Here is a 21,426-nt window from a genome sequence, read left to right on the forward strand (position 1 = left end):
GGGGGAAGCCGGAGGGAGACACAAAGACAGCGCTCCCTCCAGGAGGCCAGAGCGAATGAAGAGGAGGAAGCCCCGAAGAGCAGTAACACTTTGCCTATTGGGCACTGATTAGATTTCCTTTACCGTAGTCCCACCTCTCTCCCGCACCGCGCTATATATACACACCGATTGCAGGGTTCATTCATCCGTCCGCACTTTGCTCACAAGCGTGCGCGGTGTGTATGTGTGTGTTAGCAGGCACATGGTCTTTCGCTTTCTGAGACACACCCCCGTCATCAGCGAGAGAGCGAGAGAGAGAGAGAGAGAGAGAGAGAGAGAGAGAGAGAGAGAAAGAGTACGCCAGCAACGAGAGAGAGAGAGAGAGAGGGAGAGCGAGGTGTACTTCAGATCCCACATGCCATGGAAGAACATGCTCTGTCCTTTTGGATCTCCATGGGAGTGATGTCTGCTCTAGTCGGAGGTGCCATGAGGAAGATGCTGGCGACCCCCATGAGTGCTGCCCCGACCCTAGCGGCCTGGCTGGGGGTGGCGGTGCTGGTGGAGAGGCTGTGCTCCCTCGGCCTGCCCGCCATGCTGGCGCTGGTCACGCTCACTGCCGTTTGCTGCCTCATCCCTGGCAGGACCCCCCCGGCACCCCCCTTGCCCACGGAGGGCAGGGCGGTCTTCATCACAGGTAGGGGAGCCTGTGCATGCACCTCACACACCGCAACTTACCAAGCTGCCACAGCAGTTACACTACTTTACCTCACCCTGCCCCAAACATGCCAGCTGCAAACAACTGGAGCGCCACGTGCTCTTCGCGTCAGACACGCCGCACTTTTAGGATCTCGGTGAAGCTTTTGCAGACCTTTCAATCCTGATATTCCCTGCACCTTTGCAGTGAATTGTCGTGGCACGTCGCAAGCGCTCTCGTGTTTCTGCAAGAAATGACAATCTGCTTGGTGCAAACCGACTGGCACTGTGTCTGACCTCCCCTATAAGTTCAAATATATCAATTATTCCATTAAATCTTGAGCTAAATTCTTACGTAAGTACCATGCCTGCATTCCTTGGTTGAGTACTGTATGAGTACAGTATTAATAAGCTTGATAAGAGTCTTTGTGCAAAGACGTAATCGCCAGATTACAATCTTTTGTGTTTCTCCTCGAGATTTGTTTTCCAATTAATGTCTGTTGTAAGTTGCCAATTAGTAATTAGTAATTAACTAATCTGCTCCTCTGCAAAAAATTCAGTTATGTAATATGTGCTTCGATTGCAAGAGCAAGGCAGGGCTGCGTTACGTCCTTGAAAGTCTGTGTAAAACGTGTATAGTGTGTATTTACTCATGATGTGATTCTATATATAATTATATGACTCCAGGGGCAGTGAATAAACTTCACATGTAATTATACCAGTAAAATGCTCTTGCAGTGATTTCATAAACCATTTGCATATTAATGATATGTCATAGGTGAAACTTTTGAGAAATCTACCTTTGGACTGGAGGGCATGGTGGTGCAGTGGGTTTGACCGGGTCCTACTCTCCAGTGGGTCTGGGGTTTGAGTCCCACTTGGGGTGCCTTGTGATGGACTGGCATCCTGCCCTGGGTGTGTCCCCTCCCCCTCCAACTTTTATGCCCTGTGTTGTCGGGTTAGGCTCCGGCTCCCCACGTGGGACTAGCAGTTTCAGAAGGTGTGTGTGTGTGTGTGTGTGTGTGTGTGTGTGTGTGTGTGTGTGTAACTTTGGACTGTATGCCAATTCATGAGACAACAATGGAGTTTTTAAAGTTGCTTTTGGACCAGCATTTAGGGTCAATAATGAAAAAAAATATTGCAACAGTAAAAACTCCAGATTCTCTCAAGAAGGAAAGCTTTGTGATACATACATGTATTTATATGTTCGTCCGGGAAGAGGATTCGGAGTTGTGGTCGTTAACCTCCTGTTCGCAAACCTCGGGACTTTATCACTTACCACACTTTCCTGCATCTCTTTAAAGTAAATCCACTCGATCCCCTAAATCCTCAAAGAACCGCGCAGTAATCGAAACAGGCAGAACACGGTAAATGTTTGCATAACACACTTCGATGAAAGAGGAGGGCCTTGCTCGTGCGGAATCTCTACTCAAGAGCTTTTCTTTGCTTCGGGACCCAATTTTCACGGACGGAAAGAACCCAAGGGGGGAATCGTGACCATTTCCCACAGTTCACTTCTCCAAGACGCTACTAGTACTATAACTCACTACTGTACTTCCCTGTTGGCAGAAACACTGAACAACCACCATTCCTCTCCTGGCCTTTGACCAAAGGTGTGGGTGGGATAAGCAACTTTCCACTCGAAGCGAAATCCTTTGATTTGTCTGAGTCCAAGAAAGACACTTAGGGGCTTTGCTGCGTTTTCTTCTCTTCTCTCCGACAAATTGAACAAAAAGTTGTGAATGTGCCCATGCGATGTCATACAAGTCTCAGCAAACAAATCTGAATCAGGTCACGCTTTGGTTTTGTTTGTGTCTTTGTCTCGTGAAATGATGAATGCACCTGTGCCAGGCGATGCAAGATTTCATATATACAATACGATGGCTCTTGAGATATGGTTATGACCAGGCTCAAAAATTGTTTTAATTAATGAAACGGAGAAAGAAGTGGACAATATCTGGCATTTTCTCATAGGCATTGCTGCTTGTTTAATTGACTCTTTGGTCAAGTTATTTATTTTCCTCAAATTTTTCTTAGCCGCAACTGTGGTCATGAGTGCAGTCCACAAGGCACCGCTTTTCAAAGGACAAAATTGCACTTACTGGAAATAAAGAAAACAGCTTAATTTTCATCTTGGATTCATCTTTCGGATAACACCAGAAGATTTTACACATCACACAGACGTACGGAAACGAGTGCATTTAGCCGTCTTCTTGCAATGTAAGAACCGTTAAATAGGGCTAAGAGGGACAGTAAGATTAGCAGTGGTGGCAGAAGGTGAGAAAGAAATTCATGTTATTCTGTTTCAGTCTGTCAAGGGTGGAAAAATAAAGGTAAAGCACACAGGGGGAACAAATTCAGAGAAAGCAACACGAGGGCAAAAAAAAAAAAAAAAAAAACCCTCGCAGGTAAATGATTAAAAAGCTCTTGGCAACACCTGGCTGCTGCTCAAGTCACGGCTGAAGCAGGCAGACTTTTGGTAGATTTACAGTAATTCATTTATTTAGCAGACGCTTTTCTCCAAAGTGACTTACAATAAACTCTACGTAGTGTTATCAGCCCACACACCTTATTCACCACGGTGACTTACACTGCTAGATACACTGCTTACACTTGGTCACTCATCCATACATCAGTGGAACACACACTCTCTCTCTGTCACTCACACACTATGGGGGAACCCGAACGATGTGTCTTTGGAGTGTGGGAGGAAACCAGGGCACTTGGAAGGAACCCACACAGACACGGAAAGAACATGCAAACCCCACACAGACTCAGTGGGTATCGAACCCACGTCCTCCTGCACCACCCAGGAGCTACCATGCTGTCGAGATTTAAAAACTACTCGAATCAGGTTTCCACAAGCCCTGCCGCAGCGAGACTCAGGTGCTCAAGAGGCTGTCTAGCGGCATGGAAACCAGACTTGAATCCCCTCTTGCCCTTAGCAGCTTTAGAGAGTGAGCTATGCCTACCAGCTTGACCCCCCCACAGAGCACCGGGGCTTTGGCACATGGCTCCCTACATCCAATACATTGAAATTTAGCACATACTACCGATCCTTCTTCTTTTTCCTTTAAATCTGTAATATCCTGGTTGGACTAGGATTTCACTAGAGCTTTCCATAGCTGTTACCCATTTGAAGACATGGACTCAGCGCAGGCGATGCCTTGACTGACACCGGATGCGGTGCCGCAATACAGCACTCAAAGGCTCCTAACAGACAGATTTTGTTAACTGCCTGCCTTTGGCGCTGTATTAAACCAGTCTATAACCCTGCAGGCGAAAAAAAATTAAGCAAAAAAAAAAAAAAAAGAAAAACGCTAAACCTCTTACAGAGCAATTTAAAGGCAGGCAGAATAACTGGAATTCCTCTAAGGATGAAAGTTAAAATCGCAGGGACCGACTGCGTGTGCAGCTCCGGCGCTGAACAAACGGATCCTAAGAGAGCAAAGAGAAATATGGGCTTTGACCAACGTTAACATGTACTTTCTTCATGCATGGAGGTGGCCCTCGGAAAAAAAGTTAGAGCATCTTAAATCAGTTTAACGTAAAATAATCTATGATGTGGTTTTTTTTATTTTGGCAACCGCAGCAAAAGGAAAAGCAGGGCCTGTATGGACAGCTATAAAACTGCCTCCTAAATATAATGGGAATAAAAATGCAATCACGAGTAATGTGCTACCATTTCAACTATGCGTGTCCCAATGGACAAAATATGAACTAATCTTAACTGCAGCAATATTTTTTATTTACTGTCTGCCAAAATCTCAGCTGATGCTGTTATCTGAATGGTTCAGTTCAGGTTAAGCGCCTTGGTCAAGTTTCCATTCCAGCTATTATTTTAGCACCTCACAGCGCCTGGGTGGTACAAGAGAACATGGGTTCGATTCCCACTCAATGTGTGTGGAGTTTGCATGTTCTCCTGTGTCCGCATGGGTTTCCTCCGGGTGCTCTGGTTTCCTCCCACACTCCAAAGACATGCTGTTCAGATTCACCCATAGTATGTGAGTGACACAGAGGGCGTCTTCCGCTGATGTATGGATGAGTGACCCATTGTAAGTAGTGTATCCAGTGACGCTTTTCTCCAAAGCGACGTACACCTCAGAGAAATACAATTTGCACATTACATTAGGAGAAAGAGACATAATTGCAGATGTGTGATTCTTAATTAAACCTAGTTTGTTTCCACTATCGGGGATGCGGTGGCGCAGTGGGTTGGACCAGGTCCTGCTCTCTGGTGGGTCTGGGGTTCGAGTCCCGCTTGCGGTGCCTTGTGACGGACTGGTGTCCCGTCTTGGGTGTGTCTCCTTCCCCTCCGGCCTTACGCCCTGTGTTGCCGGGTTAGGCTCCGGCTCCCCGCAACCCTGTATGGGACAAGCGGTTCAGATGGTGTGTGTGTGTGAAATATACTAAGTTTGCTATGTCTCGCCATGTCTGACAACACACTGTAGGCATTTCTTGCGTGTGGAGTTTGGTGAAAACAGCAGTATTTTGGCACACAATGCATACAACCAGGGAGTGCAGATGTGCATCACAGTGCACAGTTAAGTCATTCCTCAGTCCACACATTATTCCAGTAGCCTTCAACATGCAACATTACATCCCAGTCCTGCATCTGCTCGAAAAGGTCATATTACATACTTCTATCCAAATCTACTATATGGTGTGTGGCAGTTTTATCAAATTATGCTGAATTATATTTAGTTTCATTAAATTATGAATTATGCAGATGTTTCAAATACAGACACGCATTAGTGATCTTGGTCCGCGTGTTCTTTTCATTCCTCTCTTCTGGGAATTTTGATGTAAGACAGATCAAACTCCCCGACATGTACTGCAAAACTGCATGGTTATATTGTATTATGAAGAGAAAGACTTGACAAGTGTACTATTATAACTTTTCAAAACTAAGTGTTATGATCGGAGTCTCTCACAAAAGAGCTTCATGCAGATTACTGGCAACATATGTAGGGTACAGTCAATTATACTGCAGTTATAATTGTAATTACCTTTTTGGCTCATGGTACAACAAATTAGTGCTATATGATTTATTTTTCCAGGCAAAGGCATACTTTCTCGCTGTCGTATGGGTTGCATTAGAAATATTTCATAATGTAAGCTAAGAACAATTTTAAACGTTAAGAATTCATTTTTGTTTGCAGGAGTTAATATAAAAAAAAGGCTTAATATTTAATGGTTAAATAACATTTAAGGGGGGCGTGGTGGCACAGTGGGTTGGACTGGGTCCTGCTCTCCAGGGGGTCTGGGGTTCAAGTCCTGCTGGGGGTGCCTTGTGATGGACTGGCGTCCCTTCCTGGGTGTGTCCCCTCCCCCTCCAGCCTTATGCCCTGAGTTGTTGGGTTAGGCTCCGGCTCCCATGCTACCCCATATAGGACAAGTGGTTCAGAAAGTGTGTGTGTGTGTGTGTGTATATATATATATAACATTTTGGTCACAATTTTGTGTCTGGTGAAAGTTCTGCCAAATGCAAACCCCCTGCTTGAGCACGTCCGTCATCAGCGACGCTCAAAGCAAAGCTCGGACTGAAAGGGCTCCGTTCTTCCGCAAACGGCGCTACAGTTCAGCGTTCAATCCTGCAAACTAAAGCGTGTGTTCCTAATTTAATGGCCCATTTTGCACGGATCCTCGCGCTTGCTACAGGATCTGTGTTTCTTTCATACATCCGCGGAGACCTTCCGGGCTGCGGCGCCGTGTACCAGCGGGTAGAGTCGAATTCGACAGGTCTTCTATAACCTCCAGTTTTAATAAGACTTTTCTCCAGCAGTGGCAACTCGGGCACATGTTGCGGAGGTAAGTTGTGCAAAGGGGAAAATGTTCCCCCAAATGTCTCACTGAGATGGAATTGTGAGGAATGCTGCCTACCCCCTTACACACAACACACACACACACACCAGCTTTACAACACATAAACCCCCTGCTTCCTTAAAGGAAGAGCGAGCCAAGAACCACGAGTTCATGAGGTTTGTTCCTCTGGCACATTGCGTGGAGGCAGAAACAGCTGCAGAGGACCTCCCCTTGCAGATGCACCAGAAGCGGGAGCAGGGAGCAGGCCGCTTTCTCCGCGGAGGGTGAGCCATGTGACGCCTCGGACCCACGTCCCTATCCTTGCGCATGCGAGGAAGGCGGTTACAGCTCGAGAGGCCAAATGAGGGCTGTTTAGAGCTTGCAGCTCATGGTGAGTCCTCAGCTGATCCAGGGAACCTGGAAGAAAAGGACGAAGTTGGGATTTTTACTGAAATCCGTGACTCAAACTCGGTTGGGTCAACATGGCCAGAGACGGAGCTGGAGGGAAACGTATGGTAAAAATAGGTGGCGCGCAGATGGGCGATGCAACATTAGTCCACAGATAAAGGAGTCAAAAATTGCAAGAATGCAACAGCTCATCTTAAGGAGGATCTCCAAACACAGACGTTTCATACATTTATCTGATCTTGGCCTCGTTTGTTCAGAAGAAAAATTCTAAAAATGTGAATGGAGAAGAACTGGATCTCGTGTCGTCAGATTTCCATCTCGGGAACCATCAAAATAGTCGTCGGGATCAAAACACATTCAAGTTATAGTTTACATTTACATTAACGTTTACATGTGTTCATTTAGGAGATGCTTTTCTCCGAAGCGGCGTACATCTCATAGAAAAATACAATGTGTGCGCTTTACGTTAAGAGAAAGAGACACTTAGATGCAGACGTGTCAATCTTAAGTACAGTTAGTTTGTTTCTTTCCACCATATGAACAAATGTTCATCACACGAGTAGCTGCATAAAACTTTATCAGAATATCCACAATTCCTGATCACCTTCCAAGTAATTTTTTTTTTTGAGATACATGTAAACATTCACGTCACATTACAGGAGTAGCTGCGTAAAGGATTGATCTGGGCATGATCTTAAAGTTATAGTGCATGCACATCCAGTTACAGTTTGAAAAGGGGAGGAAAAAAACATGTCGTATGATGATGGGAAATGTATGTGTGAATGGGTAGAAGCTGCATGAGAGAATGATGGGTTTTTACATTAAATGACTCTCTCTGTCAATCACACACTGTGGGTGAACCTGAACAGCATGTCTTTGGACTGTGGGAGGAAACCAGAGCACCTAAAGACTTACACTGTTAGATACGCTACTTATAATGAGTCACTCATCCATACATCAGTGAAACACACTTTCTCTGTCACTCACACACTACGGGTGAACCTGAACAGCATGTGGTTGGACTGTGGGAAGAAACCAGAGCACCCAGGGGTAACCCATACAGACACGGGAAGAACATACGAACTCCACATAGACTGAGCGGGGATCAAATCCACTCGCTGTGCCAAATTTGCGCAAGTCATCAAAATAGTGAGCACAACTTGGTCTAGTGTCCCCTTTCCAGTGTCGTACGCTAAACCCAACCCTTCCTAGCCACAGGGCTTGGTGTGCTGTTTATCTAGTATTATTAACCCAGTGTATCTCATCAACTTTTTTTTTGCACCATCGGGACCGGGGAGTGGAGCTTTTACGCTGTGTTCTTGGATGAACTCCAATGAAAACCTGCAGATGAAAGGTCCCAAAGAATCTGGCTCTAAAAATATCCTTACTACATAATCTTATGTAATTGATTTTCCCCTTATCTTATTGTGGTACATTTCCAACATCATAGCCAGGGTGAAGTTTCACCATTAATTTAACAAGAACCAGGTTATCCACCACAAATTGCTTAAAAAGGGAGAAAAATGCAAGAAATCTTTAGATGGTCTTACTCCTATTTAACCACGAGAACATGAATAACTAAATCATGTATGAAAAGGTCACTCATGATTCAAGTATTTATTATTCATAATAAAACTGACTTCTCACAAAAAAACATATTTATTAATTTACCTGAAGTTTTTTTTCCAAAGAGACTTACAATGTTAAAGTATTTACAATTAAAAACCCATTTTTGCAGCTGGGTAATTTTACTGGAGTAGTTTAAGGTAAGTACCTCGCTTAAAGGAACTACAGCCAGAAGTGCAAATTAAACCTGCGACTTTCGGGTGCAAAGGCAGTAGCTCCAATCACTACATTACCAGGTACCCGTAAAATTGAAAAACGCATTTTCCTTTATTTCTGAATTTGCTTTGACCTCATTTTCTCATTCTTTCACCACTTTGAGAGGCCCAAAGGTCAAAAACGAGCAAGACGATAATGTGCTTGTCTAAGTACTCAGTGAGATATCGTGGACGAAAAGGAAAGGTAAAATTCCAACAACGTGAAATAGATCAAGGGGGGCACAGTGGCGAAGTGGGTTGGCCTAGGTGCTGCTCTCCGGTGGGTCTGGGGTTCGAGTCCTACTTGGGGTGCCTTGCGATGGACTGGCGTTCCGTCCTGGGTGTGTCCCCTCCCTCTCCAGCCTTATGCCCTGTGTTGCTGGGTTAGGCTCCGGCTCCCCGCGACCTCGTATGGGACAATGTGAAATAGATTTAAATAACCCATTAAGTGGTGCTAAACTGCATTTTTCTTGAACGTGTGTGTTTGTTACAGCTACACGGAAGTGCCCTGGGAGCACACCAGTGCACTTTCAAGAGTACGGAATGTGCTGCATATCTGGGCTGCTGATCCATGTCCTTACAATACTTTGTCTTCTGATAAAGTCTCACGGAAACTGTGTTATGGGGGTTTGATAACAAAACAACTCCACACAGCCAGAATACATCACCCGGGTTAAAGGCGAGGGATGTTCAGCGGCAGGTGACACAATATTTAAAGAACGCTGTACTCTGTTGGGAAACAGCGCACTGTAATAATTTGGTGTAAGCATTATCTTCATTTTCCATATGAATGCTATAAAAAGAAAAAAAAATTGTAGGGATGATTTGCCATTATAGTTTTCGAACCTTTCCTTGTACCAGCGTGGACATTGTCTGGACTGAACAAAGATGTATTTGAATATAACCGTGCCATACAGTTATATATGGAAAAAAGGTGCTGATGGGTTATGCATTTATTATTTCTGCAATAGCATGGAAGATTCTGTTCTGATCAGGATATAGAAACATTTGGTGAAATGCACAGACAAACACACACACAGATATTGTCTGGAGCCTCTTGTCTCAAGCGGGGTCGTGGCGAGCCGGAGCCTAACCCGGCAACACAGGGCGCAAGGCTGGAGGTGGAGGGGACGCACCCAGGACGGGACGCCAGTCCGTCGCAAGGCACCCCAAGCGGAACTCGAACCCCAAACCCACCAGAGAGCAGGCAGAGGCTAAACCCACTGCACCAGCACACCCCCCACAGACAAACATATTATTATTATTATTATTATTATCGCCCAACAATAACCTAACATGAGCTGTTTAACAAACTGAAAATATGAATGATAAACATGGCATGTGAGCAATGACAGCGATGTTCGAAAAACAATCAGTGATCTTTTTTGCTTCGCTTTGTTTTGAGTGCTTTCTGTCTCAGGTGGTGCAAAATCATCAAGATCAAGTTGCGGTTTAGTCCGAAGCAAATGATATCTTTCTATCTTCTAAATTCCAAGAAAAGCTTACCCACGCTCTGCTGAAGTCTAGAGGTTCAGTCTGAGAACAATGTGTGCTGAGACTCTGCAGAACCAGCCAGCTGTCGAGAAAGTTACTTGGATCCGACACGGAGCAGAAGATTGCGCAACACTGTGCTGGATGTTTTTAAACAAGAGTGGCTTATAACAAGAGTGCATGATTTAAAACATACTAACCATAGCTATGCAACAGCTATAAAAATATGAATATTTTATGTGAAGTAATAAAAGTGGCTTTGAATGTGTTGACATTATAATAGGCGACCTATTTGTTCACCTTTTACATTTATGTATAGATATGTACGTATTAAATATGTAATTTAAATGTCCATATGTTTTGTGTGTTCTTGCACATCAGGTTGTGACTATCTTCGAAAAGTCAGCTGCTCAAAGTTTGGATGCGGGGGATGTGATAATAGTAATAAACTACATATTTCTTCATTCAAAGCATTTGCAAAGGTTATGCGTTGATATGTACATATTAAAATAAATTTGCCAGCTCTCAGCCACTTGTCTACAGCTAAAACTGCTCTTACTTTAGGAATATTTACAATGTTTTGCCTGCTCTTGCTCATCAGGTTGTGATTCTGGCTTCGGAAAGATAACTGCTCAGAGGTTGGACGCGATGGGGTTTGAGGTGTTTGCCAGCGTTCTTGATCTGAGCGGAGCGGGAGCCCGTGAGCTGCAGCGAGTTTGTTCCCAACGACTCATGCTGATTCAGATGGACATCACCCAGTCCCAGGAGATCGAGCAAGCTCTGGACAGAATCAAGGCCAAAGTGGGTTTACAAGGTGAGATGTTCAAATTTTATTGCCTTTCTTCTTGGGGATACATTGCAGGGATACAAACCTTCTTAAGGCAAATTGGACATAAAGGTTTGATAAGTTTGTACCCAATAATGGACTGAACTACGAGGTCTTCCTAAAATTCTTGCTCCATGTTAACGAGTCCAAAATAACTGTAAAACTTAGAGATAGCGATTTTTCTGCATTGTTCCACTGAGAAATATAATATGCATACTGTCAAGGAGAAATTATGGCTAATGTAACGTTTTGTCATTGTAAGTTTCATTATTAGTTCCTTAGCAGGTGAAAGAAACATTTTGAATGCTTCATATTTAGTTGCTGGTATGTCATTGCATCTGTATGCATGTGGTGCTGTATTTGCTTAAGAAGGTCATGCAAGGACAGTGTAGCACACGACCACCAAGCAACCCGAGATGTGCAGAAAAGGGGGGACATCGGATCCTGGTCCAAGCAGGGATGGGGTGCTGTGTCACTCAGTTTTTTGCCTGTCTCTGTTCCTCTCACTCATTCTTGGACACAGCTGTTTACGCACCCTCTCTTTCTCATAACGACGTTCGTACCTTCCTTGACTCTTTAGCTCATTCTTACCCAACCAGTAACAATAGTTAATCCCACTCTTTGACATACAATCATGCACTCAGGCAGTTATTCACTCTCCAAAACAAAGAGTCTGCTTGTTCATGTTTCTCCTCAAAGGGACTACAAATCTGGATGCATGCACTATGGCTTGCACAATGCACCACTATATTAAGCGCATACATGGGCACATGCAGGACATACCACTGTGCCAAATATCATTTCTTTACATAAGGACAAATGCATGGGTCACACAGCAGACCACAACGTGCACATCGGAGCACGTTTAAGGTAGACTAGGCTATGATGTTTGGTAGGTGCGCTATTGTATTCTTTTTTGATTCACGATTTTTACACTTTCAATGGGTTTATCGGAACGTAACCCCATCGTTAGTCGAAGAGCATCTTTAGTTTCTTTATGTTGCATTTAATAGTCTGTTAGTGCCAGTAGTTGGGGAGGAGCTCAACATGGACATATTGGTGGGGCAGTTGACCACCTAAAGGGTTGTGCCATTGATCAGCTCTAGCTGTCCAATGGCACAAGTGAGGAAGTGAACCGCAAATGAATTGCATTCATTTTTAAATCACTTTACCATCATTTTTCCATGTTGCCAGAAACTAGTACCGCTCTAGAGCATGCTTGAGTCTACAAACACTTTGCATGGATCACATTTAGTTTGCTTGACTTTTGAAGAATAATCTTTCCAAGAAAAGGTGTTTACCCTTTCTGGAATGATATCCTTAACCTTGATCTAGCCACACATACTTTAAATGTCAGAGTCCTAAGTTGATAAGACAATATCATGAACATTAACAGTGTTTTATAGGTTATGGAAACTTGGAGGAGTGGCACGTATTATTACTAATTTGTTCTGCTTGAGAGTATTACAGCCATGGCAGTGAATGAGGGTTTAACCGGTGACCTTCAGGACACCAGTTCATGTGCTTAAACTTTACACAACCTGCTGCCCTCCTTGTACCAAATGCCAGTACTTGAGGGTGATGCAGGTTGTGAAAGTGTCGTACAAGTCATTTGCATGGTATATTTCTTTCAAAGCTAGTCTGGCTGACACAATGAAATGAGTGTTTGTGTATTATTTGGCATAAGTATGACTTTTTTTCTTTCCAGCGGCCATTCCCATGTGACAAAGTGGTAATTATTTTCAGAAGAGAAGTATCCAGGGCCCTCTCCTTCACCATAGTCTTATTTCTTCCTCTCCACTTTCTTGTTCTTGCCCATACTGGCGTCTCCTGGTTCACTAGTCCTGATATCAATAAACTGTGGAGAAAAATTTGGAAAGAGATGCATCCCACTGGGTTGAGCGAATCGCTTACCCCACCTCTACTAATGCACACATGCTATTGGTCGTTGCCTGGTAACTTTCTCCACTGATGGTCCTTCAGGGGGTGACGTCTGGCTGTGGGTTTGGCACCCATGCAAAATGAGGCACTGCTTAAAATGTATTGTAAAACCTCCAGGACTCTCGCCCTCAAATACATGTCTAACTGTAGCAGCTTCTGGTTCTCTCTGGGCCAGCCAAGGGTAGATGTTCAATCATATTCATTCCTTTAACATAGTTCACTATTTCCTTCCTTACAGGTCTTTGGGGACTGGTGAACAACGCTGGGGTGTGCGTGAACTTTGGCGATGCCGAACTCTCGCTGATGTCCAACTACAGAGGTTGCATGGAGGTCAACTTTTTTGGAACTCTCAACGTCACCAAGGCATTCCTGCCGCTTGTAAGGCAAGCCAAGGGAAGGATTGTGACCATCTCCAGTCCTTCAGGTAGAGAAATGTGCAGCTAGTGCTTGCTAGTTGAATGCTACTGAAACTAATTATCATTTTGGAATATCAGTCGAACAAGCCTGCATCTCTCCTCTGTAATTTCAGAACTAACTCTGCTCCTTTAAGTGTGATAGGGAATTGTTGACAGGTCATAATGCTTTGATTAATGGCATACTTAAAACTATGAACTTCCAAAAGTATTTCCAATAAAACAAAATGTTTCTTGTGTTTGTTCTCAGGCCCGGCGGGGGCTGCATCACATGCCCAGTTGAAATTTAACCATATTCTCTTCTTTACCCTTTCCCACAATTACCATATAATTGGAACCCTGCTGAACCGTCTCGGAACTCCGACCCGGCTGCAGCCAACACTGTGCTCTGCTGGATAAGATGCGCCAGGAATTAAAGCTATATTATCTTAGTGCAGCCACTCCAATGGGACACAGTCCATCCCTAATTGTTTGAGGGATCAGGTCAGATGTGTATGGTATCATAACCAGGCACAATGTTAATGAACCCAATATTATTGCTAGGGAAACTTTGAGAGCATCTGTTTCTATTTAATTTTTAGTACTGTTTCAATTAAGAGGTTTCAAGTTATAAATAACGAATCCAGAAAGCACTGCGCACCAGTGTTGCAACGCTGGACATTTGCTGTGCTGGGTTCCACTATACTGATACTGACCTACTAGTCTCAGAGTTTCTTTTTTTTAATGGATATTCAAAAGGTTATAGAAGCAACCTATGTGAAAATCACTGAGTGTGAGTGGAAAAAAAAGTGCACAGTTACTCTGGGAAGGAAGCGCAGTGGTGCGACAGGTTTGGCCTGTGCCTGCTCTCTGATGGGTCTGGGGTTTGAGTCCTGCTTGAGGTACCTTGCAACGGACTGGTGTCCCATCCTGGGTGTACCCCCTTTCCCTCCAGCTCTACGCCCTGTGCTGCCGGGCTAGACTCTGGTTCGCTGCGACCCCACTCAGGTCAAGCGGTTTCAGACAGTATGAGTTAATTTGGGAATGAAAGCAAAAGTGGAGCTGGGAAAATTGTAAATATCACCCATGTTTCCCACGCGAGCTCCTTGACTTCTCAGATTAAGCACTCCCATACTTTACATGTTATTTATAAATAAATTAAAAAAATTGAGTTAGGAACAATCTGGCACTGGGTAACAGAGTGATTAGAACTGCTGCCACTGGATTCAAGAGATACAAATTCAAATCCCCCTCCTGCTGTTGTACCCTTAACCAAGGTACTTATCCTGAAATGATACACTAAAAAAAACCCAGCACTGTGAATGGATAAATCACTGTAAGTCACTTAAGGTTGTAAGTCATATTGGAGAAGAGCATCAGCTTAAGGATTAAAATGCAAATGACTTATGGATGGATCTCTAGCTCCTATTAGGTTCATTAACAAAAAACTCATTCCATTGAAAGAGAGCAACTGGTGAAGAATGACTACAGTTACTGCACTTGTCTCTTTTCAAAAGACCCAAACTTCCAAAGATATTGAGAAGCAGCCTAAGTTGGATATAATTTTCTAAGCTTCTTACAATGGTTTACTAAAGCAATCCAGGGTAAATATCTTGGCTGAAGGGTACTACAGCTGGAGCGGGGATTTGAACCAGGAATCGTAGATTACAAGGCACTGACCCTAATTACTACGTTAAACACTGCCAGTGGTCTACTAGCCTTGTCCACATGTACAGCATCGCTCCCCCTCATCCCGCTACACTTCCCCTTGCTTTTGCTGGCCCTCTCTATTCTCTGTTTTGGTTGCCATGTTCATTTTTAATAACGCATAATTCCTCAAAGCTACAAACATAATGGAGAATGTGCCAGTTCAAAGACTGATGAAATACATTATTTTTACATTTACTTATTTAGCAGAAACTTTTCTCCAAAGCAACTTACAATGGATAATATGTAGCATTACTAGTCCACACACCTTATTCACCGTGGTGACTTATACCACTAGATACACTACTTACAATGGGTCACTCATTCATACATCAGTGGAAGACACACACTATGGGCAAACCTGAACAGCATGTCCTCAGACTGTGGGAGGAAACCAGAGCACACAATGAAAATCCACACAGACACAGGGAGAACATGCAAACTCCACACAGACTGAGTGGGGATCAAACCCATGTCCTCTCATGCTATTAAGGCACTGTGAGGCAGCAAGCACTACTTGCTGTGCCACCATGCCACCTAAAGTCTACTAAATATACAATCATTATTTTATATTGAACCAGCTTGGAATTAGCTATATTAACAGTATATACAGGCTGCTGTTGCCCTTCGTAAAAGTACCCAGGAGGCATTGCAGTGGGGGACACCTGGTTGCCAACGACTACACAGAGGATGATGGTTCTTACATACTGGCACAAAATCAGTAAAATTATGCTTTACTGTTTTGCTCTTAGGGGTGCGGTGGCGCAGTGGGTTGGACCGCAGTCCTACTCTCCGGTGGGTCTGGGGTTCGAGTCCCGCTTGGGGTACCTTGTGACGGACTGGCGTCCCGTCCTGGGTGTGTCCCCTTCCCCCTCTGGCCTTACGCCCTGTGTTGCCGGGTAGGCTCCGGTTCCCCGTGACCCTGTAAGGGACAAGCGGTTCTGAAAATGTGTGTGTGTGTGTGTGTGTGTGTGTGTGTGTGTGTGTTTTGCTCTTTCCCCCCTTTTTTCCTTCTTTTGTCATTTTTACCACTTCTCTCCTGTATTTTCAGCTCTTACAATGAAGCATCTCAATTTATTCTTAAACTCTGCTGACTGATCGAGTGTTAAACTTACGAGGGTGTTAAACTGATAACTGCTATTAAGCATTTTAAGAGCGATGCTTTTTTGTGTGGCTCCATTAACGAGTGAAGCAGTTCTACTTAGAGGATAACTGGTTAAACACAGGTTAGACATTCGTTGTGTTATGGAGTGGAAACGTACATATTGTACATACACTATAAATATTGGTAACATTGGTGAGTCCAAAGGTTTCTGCAATATTTTGCCCTGCTTAGTCTGTGTGGAGTTTGCGTGCGTCTGCGTGGGTTTCCTCCTGGTGCTCTGGTTTCCTCCCACACTCAAAAGACATGCTGTTCAGGTTCCCCCATAGTGTGTGAGTGAGAGAGAGTGTGTTCCACTGATGCATGGATGAGTGACCCATTGTAAGTAGTGTATCTAGCAGTGTAAGTCACCGTGCTGAACAAGGTGTGGGCTGATAACACTACATAGAGTTCATTGGAAGTCACTTTGGAGAAAAGCATCTGCTAAATAAATAAATGTTAATGTTACATCACGTCTGAAATGTTCCACTGGAAAATCTTGATTAAAAATGGTCAATTTATGCAATGTTATTCAGTGCCATCATGTGCTATGTCATGCTACACCATGCTGTTCAAAGCTTTGCCATTATGTGAAATGACAAGTGCCTTTTTCCATAGGTGAGCAGCCATTTCCCTGTCTGGCAGCATACGGTGCCTCCAAGGCAGCACTCAACCTCTTCATCAACACCCTCCGACATGAGCTGGAGCCCTGGGGTGTCAAGGTCTCCACCATCCTCCCTTCAGCATTCAAGACAGGTGGGTGGAGGTTGAGGACAGGCCTAAGATGGGTGGGATCCACACAGATCTTCCACCTACTCAGACTAATAGGCATTGGCCCCGGTTCCCACTCAATGGGTGCTCGGTTACTACGTTAATGGTACATGAGGAAGTAATGCAGCTCTTCTGGGGACCAGTGATCCAAAACCCAGATCATCTTGATGGCTTATAATCATTATAATGCTAGACTGACTATCTCACCTTTGAATGACCTTGGTGGATAAAATTGCAGTTTACAATTTATTCTTACAGAGCACTTTATCCTGAACAAAAACTTGAGTGCGTTCACAGGTTTACAGATACAGTAAATGACAAACCAACATATACTTGCAGAAGACATTATATTAGAGTACTAAGGGAAGAAATACTTCAAGAAATAGAAGCGTACCACTAGAGAACATTATGATGAGGAATTGGTTAGGTGGCAATGGAGAGGAGGAAAACAAACATCCAGATCGAGGTAAAACTGGAGAAAATAAACCTCTGAGGGGCCACACAAGTTTGAGTGACCTGAGCCAGCTGGCTGCCCTCCCACCCTGGGCATCATAATTTAGTTGGATTTAGAATGTAATTGTCTGGCATCGGTTCAGCCATCCCCAGAGATCTCTCAAGTTGTGAGTGGAGACTGCAAACATCAAAAAGTAAATAATGTCAAGCTGTCTAAGAGGATGAAGAGGAAAGAATTTCTTATTGTCCCTCATGGGCTTCACAGACCCCTTTAATCGACGGAAACAGATACATTATTCGACACCATCAGCTGGGTTCAGTTTAGCTTTAGGAGTTTGCATATTCTCCTCGTGTCTACGTTTGTTTCCTCTGGGTGCTCTGGTTTCCTCCCACAGTCCAAAGACACGCTGTTCAGGTTCCCCCATAGTGTGTGGTTCACAGAGACAGTGTGTTTCACTGATGTATGGATGAGTGACCCATTGTAAGTAGTGTATCTAGCGGTGTAAGTCACCACGGTGAATAAGGTGTGTGGGATGATAACACTACATAGAGTTCATTGGAAGTTGCTTTGGAGAAAAGCGTCTGCTAAATAAGTAAATGTAAATGTAGCAAAGTTTCACACTCACTCTACACTGCCGTGTGACAGATACACGTAAGTTCCATCTACGTGCCCGTTGCCTAGGAAACTGTGATTGGACAGACATGCTGTTATTAGTCAGCTGTGTTTGCGTGTGCCATCTATGACCAAGAGCACATCTGCAAGCTGCTTTAAGCAATCACATTTTAATTGCCTGGATAAAGTGCACCTTTTGCCTTTGTTTACTTTGCTTTATCCCGCTTGATTTATCATCATTACCTGCTCCATGTGCTGACATTCATCCCCAGGCACAGCAGATGTTTATGTAATCCAGGCAAAGGTAAACATGCAGAATGGGATCCATGAGATTTTACCGAATAGATGCTGATTGAGCAAAGTGGAGGATCCCACACAACTGATGCCGCCTATTTTCTACAACAGGTCAGTCGAGCAACATTGAATACTGGGAGCATCAATATAAGCACCTACTCCAGAACCTTTCACCAGGTCTACTGGAGGAGTACGGTGAGGAGTATGTCCTGGAGACCAAGGAACTCTTCCAAGCATATGCCAAGACGACGAGCGAGGACCTGTCCCCTGTGATCAACACCATTGTCGATGCCTTGATATCGCCGCACCCCAAGATACGCTACTACGCTGGCCCGGGCGTGGGCCTCATGTACTTCATCTGCAGCTTCTTCCCCGCATGTGTCAGCGACCGCTTCCTGCAGAGACTCTTCGTGAAGAAGAAAGTCCTGCCCCGGGCGTTGCGCAAGCAGAAAGGCAGTAGCGACGACAACCACAACAACATCGACAAAGTAGACAAATCAACCTAACTCCACGTCAAGATGCCATAGGACCACCTGTCTCCATGTGATGTTTCTTTTGATGCTGTGTCTTTTCCATATTTGTGTTCTGTACCCTTTGAAGGGATCACACACTACAGATGACTAGAGGCATCAAATTAGGTATGAAAGTAGAAGGTAATGTTCATAACTCATACACTTTTAGGTGGTTCAACCTGCTCCTTTGTGGAAAGGAGGATTGTTGCTGGAGGACAGCTGATACCCTGCCTCATGTTCCATCAATAGATGCAGAATGATGAGATGAGTAGTAATATACCGCATGGTGGACATTACTGACCCTGTCAAACAGCCCAATTGAACTCACACTATTTCTGAGTGTGTCTCCACGTCCTGCTGTAGAGCTTCGATGGACACTGGAATCAATGGACGCCCAGAGGTTCTGGACGTTCAGCCGTTTGCTGTGAGGAACAAGCCTGGAGTTCTGTAAGCCAGGCTCCGAAAAGCACACTGTAACGATCCAAAGGATCGACGCAGAAACCGTTTCTCAAGTAATACCTCAGTTATCACTTTTGTACATAAAACACATCCATTAATTTGTTTGTAAAATATGCAGAAATTTCACGAGCAGTTTTAACTGTACTTTTCCTCCTGTGTCAGTTTCTTCTCCCTTAAGCCTCTTTGAATAATCATATTTAAGCCAGTTTCTTCCCAAATCACCTAATTTCGTAAAAAAAAAAAAAAAAAAAAAGAGAGAAAAGAAAAATGGATGGAATAAAAATTAAAGATTCACACAGTTAATCATTTGATAGTATTAAAGATAACTTTTAAATACATCATACTGTCTCTTGCATTTTTAAAAAATGCTTTGCTACCTTCCGTGTTAATGACACTCAGCCTTGTTGTTTTTTTTTTTTTTTTTTTTTTTCCATTCTCATACTTGACCTCAACCTCAACGGTCCACTGGTTCAATGTTTGGCTCTGCCTTTGTCTCCTGATTCGCTAATTCCTTATTTAATTTTGATTAACGAAGCAGGGAAGAGCCCATAATGCCAAAAATGAGAAACAAAACGCAACGTGACAAAAGCGGAACACAACAGAACAAAAAGCTTTGTGCCGATTTCCGCTGCTGCTGAGCAATGCAGACGCCTCACAGATGTAACCCAACCCTGCATTCGCAGATAATGGCCGTCACCTCGCATTTGGCTGCACTTTCGGCGCGCTCATTCCTGGAAGGGGGCCTCTGGCTTCGTGGAAACGAGGCGCTGGCGGAAAGGATGTGAGCCCGCGGGGCGGAGGTTTCCCAACCGTGGTGGACGGGTGGACGGACGCCTTGGCCACTGCAGCACGCCATGGCTGCCAGCTGTTTCATTAGTGGCAGTGTGCGCTCCTTCAGTTGCTTTTATTGCTATTGGACGTGTTACTGCTGTGTATTTCTGGAACAAATGTTTCAGTCACAAATACCTGTTCTGTTACTCTGTCTAAAAATGAATTTAGAGGTGGTCCCCGAATTGCAGTGGTTCGACTTACATTTTTTTCGACTTTATGATGGTGAGCTGGCGATAGACATTCAGTAGAAACCATTCTTTGAATTTAGAATTTTTATGTTTTCCTGGGAGAGGGGCGTGGTGGTGCAGTGGGTTGGACCGGGTCCTGCTCTCCGGTGGGTCTGGGGTTCGAGTCCCGCTTGGGGTGCCTTGCGATGGACTGGCGTCCCGTCCTGGGTGTGTCCCCTCCCCCTCTGGCCTTATGCCCTGAGTTGCCGGGTTAGGCTCCGGTTCCCCGCGACCCCGTATGGGACAAGCGGTTCAGAAAATGTGTGTTTTCCTCGTCGTGCGATACTCTCTTGCAATGCTGGGCAGCAACAGCGATCCACATCTCCCACTCTATCACGCAGGGTGTATTAAACGCATTTTCGACTTACGATATTTTCAACTTATGATGGGTTTCACAGAACGTGACCCCATCGTAAGTCGGGGACCACTTGTAATAAGTTCAAACAGGACAACTTGTTATGCAGTGGTTAGAGCTGTTGTCTTTGGACCCACAGGTTTAAATCCCACCTCTGACTGTAGTTGTCACGTCCACGCCCGCATCACAATCGACAGCACCTGACACCAATCAATCACCAGACACCGATCAGTATGCGCACCTTTCAAAGACAATCCTCATCTCCCGTCCCCTTGCGGAATCTCACTGAGACAACCGCCCCGTCTGCGCTATGTCCTGTTCTTCCTCGTCCCTTGCTTTCTGTCTCCGTTCCCCGCCTTCAGACCCTTTGCTTCTTCCCCGGCCACATCCATGGATCTCTGCTCTCACTCTGACTGCCGATCAACCGACTCTTTGCCCCTCCCCGACAGCAAGAACTTGCCTGATTCCTTAGTTCCAGACGACCGATCCCACACTTAGGTCCAGCTGCCCCCGCATCTTCGGTTCCATGTGACAGTAGTATCCTTGAGCAAGGTACTTATCCTAAATTGCTCCAGTAAAATTACCCAGCTCTATAAACGGGTAAATCGCTGTTGGTAACTTAACACTCTGTACACAAAAGTCCGACTAGTTCAAGCCGTGGTTTTCTCAGTTACGTCATACGGATGCGGGAGTTGGACAGTGAAGAAG

At 44.6% G+C, this 21,426-nt stretch overlaps 1 protein-coding gene across 1 annotated transcript; it reads left to right on the forward strand.

Annotated features, from left to right (window-relative positions):
• The first annotated feature begins 242 nt into the window (after positions 1–242).
• Positions 243–19,546, forward strand: hsd11b2 (hydroxysteroid (11-beta) dehydrogenase 2). Its single transcript, XM_018742203.2, has 5 exons — positions 243–673; positions 10,798–11,010; positions 13,202–13,387; positions 16,822–16,959; positions 18,446–19,546. Exons 1-5 carry the CDS (start codon positions 400–402, stop codon positions 18,838–18,840), a joined length of 1,206 nt encoding a protein of 401 aa, XP_018597719.1. The 5' UTR covers positions 243–399; the 3' UTR covers positions 18,841–19,546.
• The last annotated feature ends 1,880 nt before the right edge of the window (positions 19,547–21,426 follow it).

The sequence above is a fragment of the Scleropages formosus genome, chromosome 5 (assembly GCF_900964775.1).
Source record: "Scleropages formosus chromosome 5, fSclFor1.1, whole genome shotgun sequence".
NCBI classification, from domain to species: Eukaryota; Metazoa; Chordata; class Actinopteri; order Osteoglossiformes; family Osteoglossidae; genus Scleropages; species Scleropages formosus.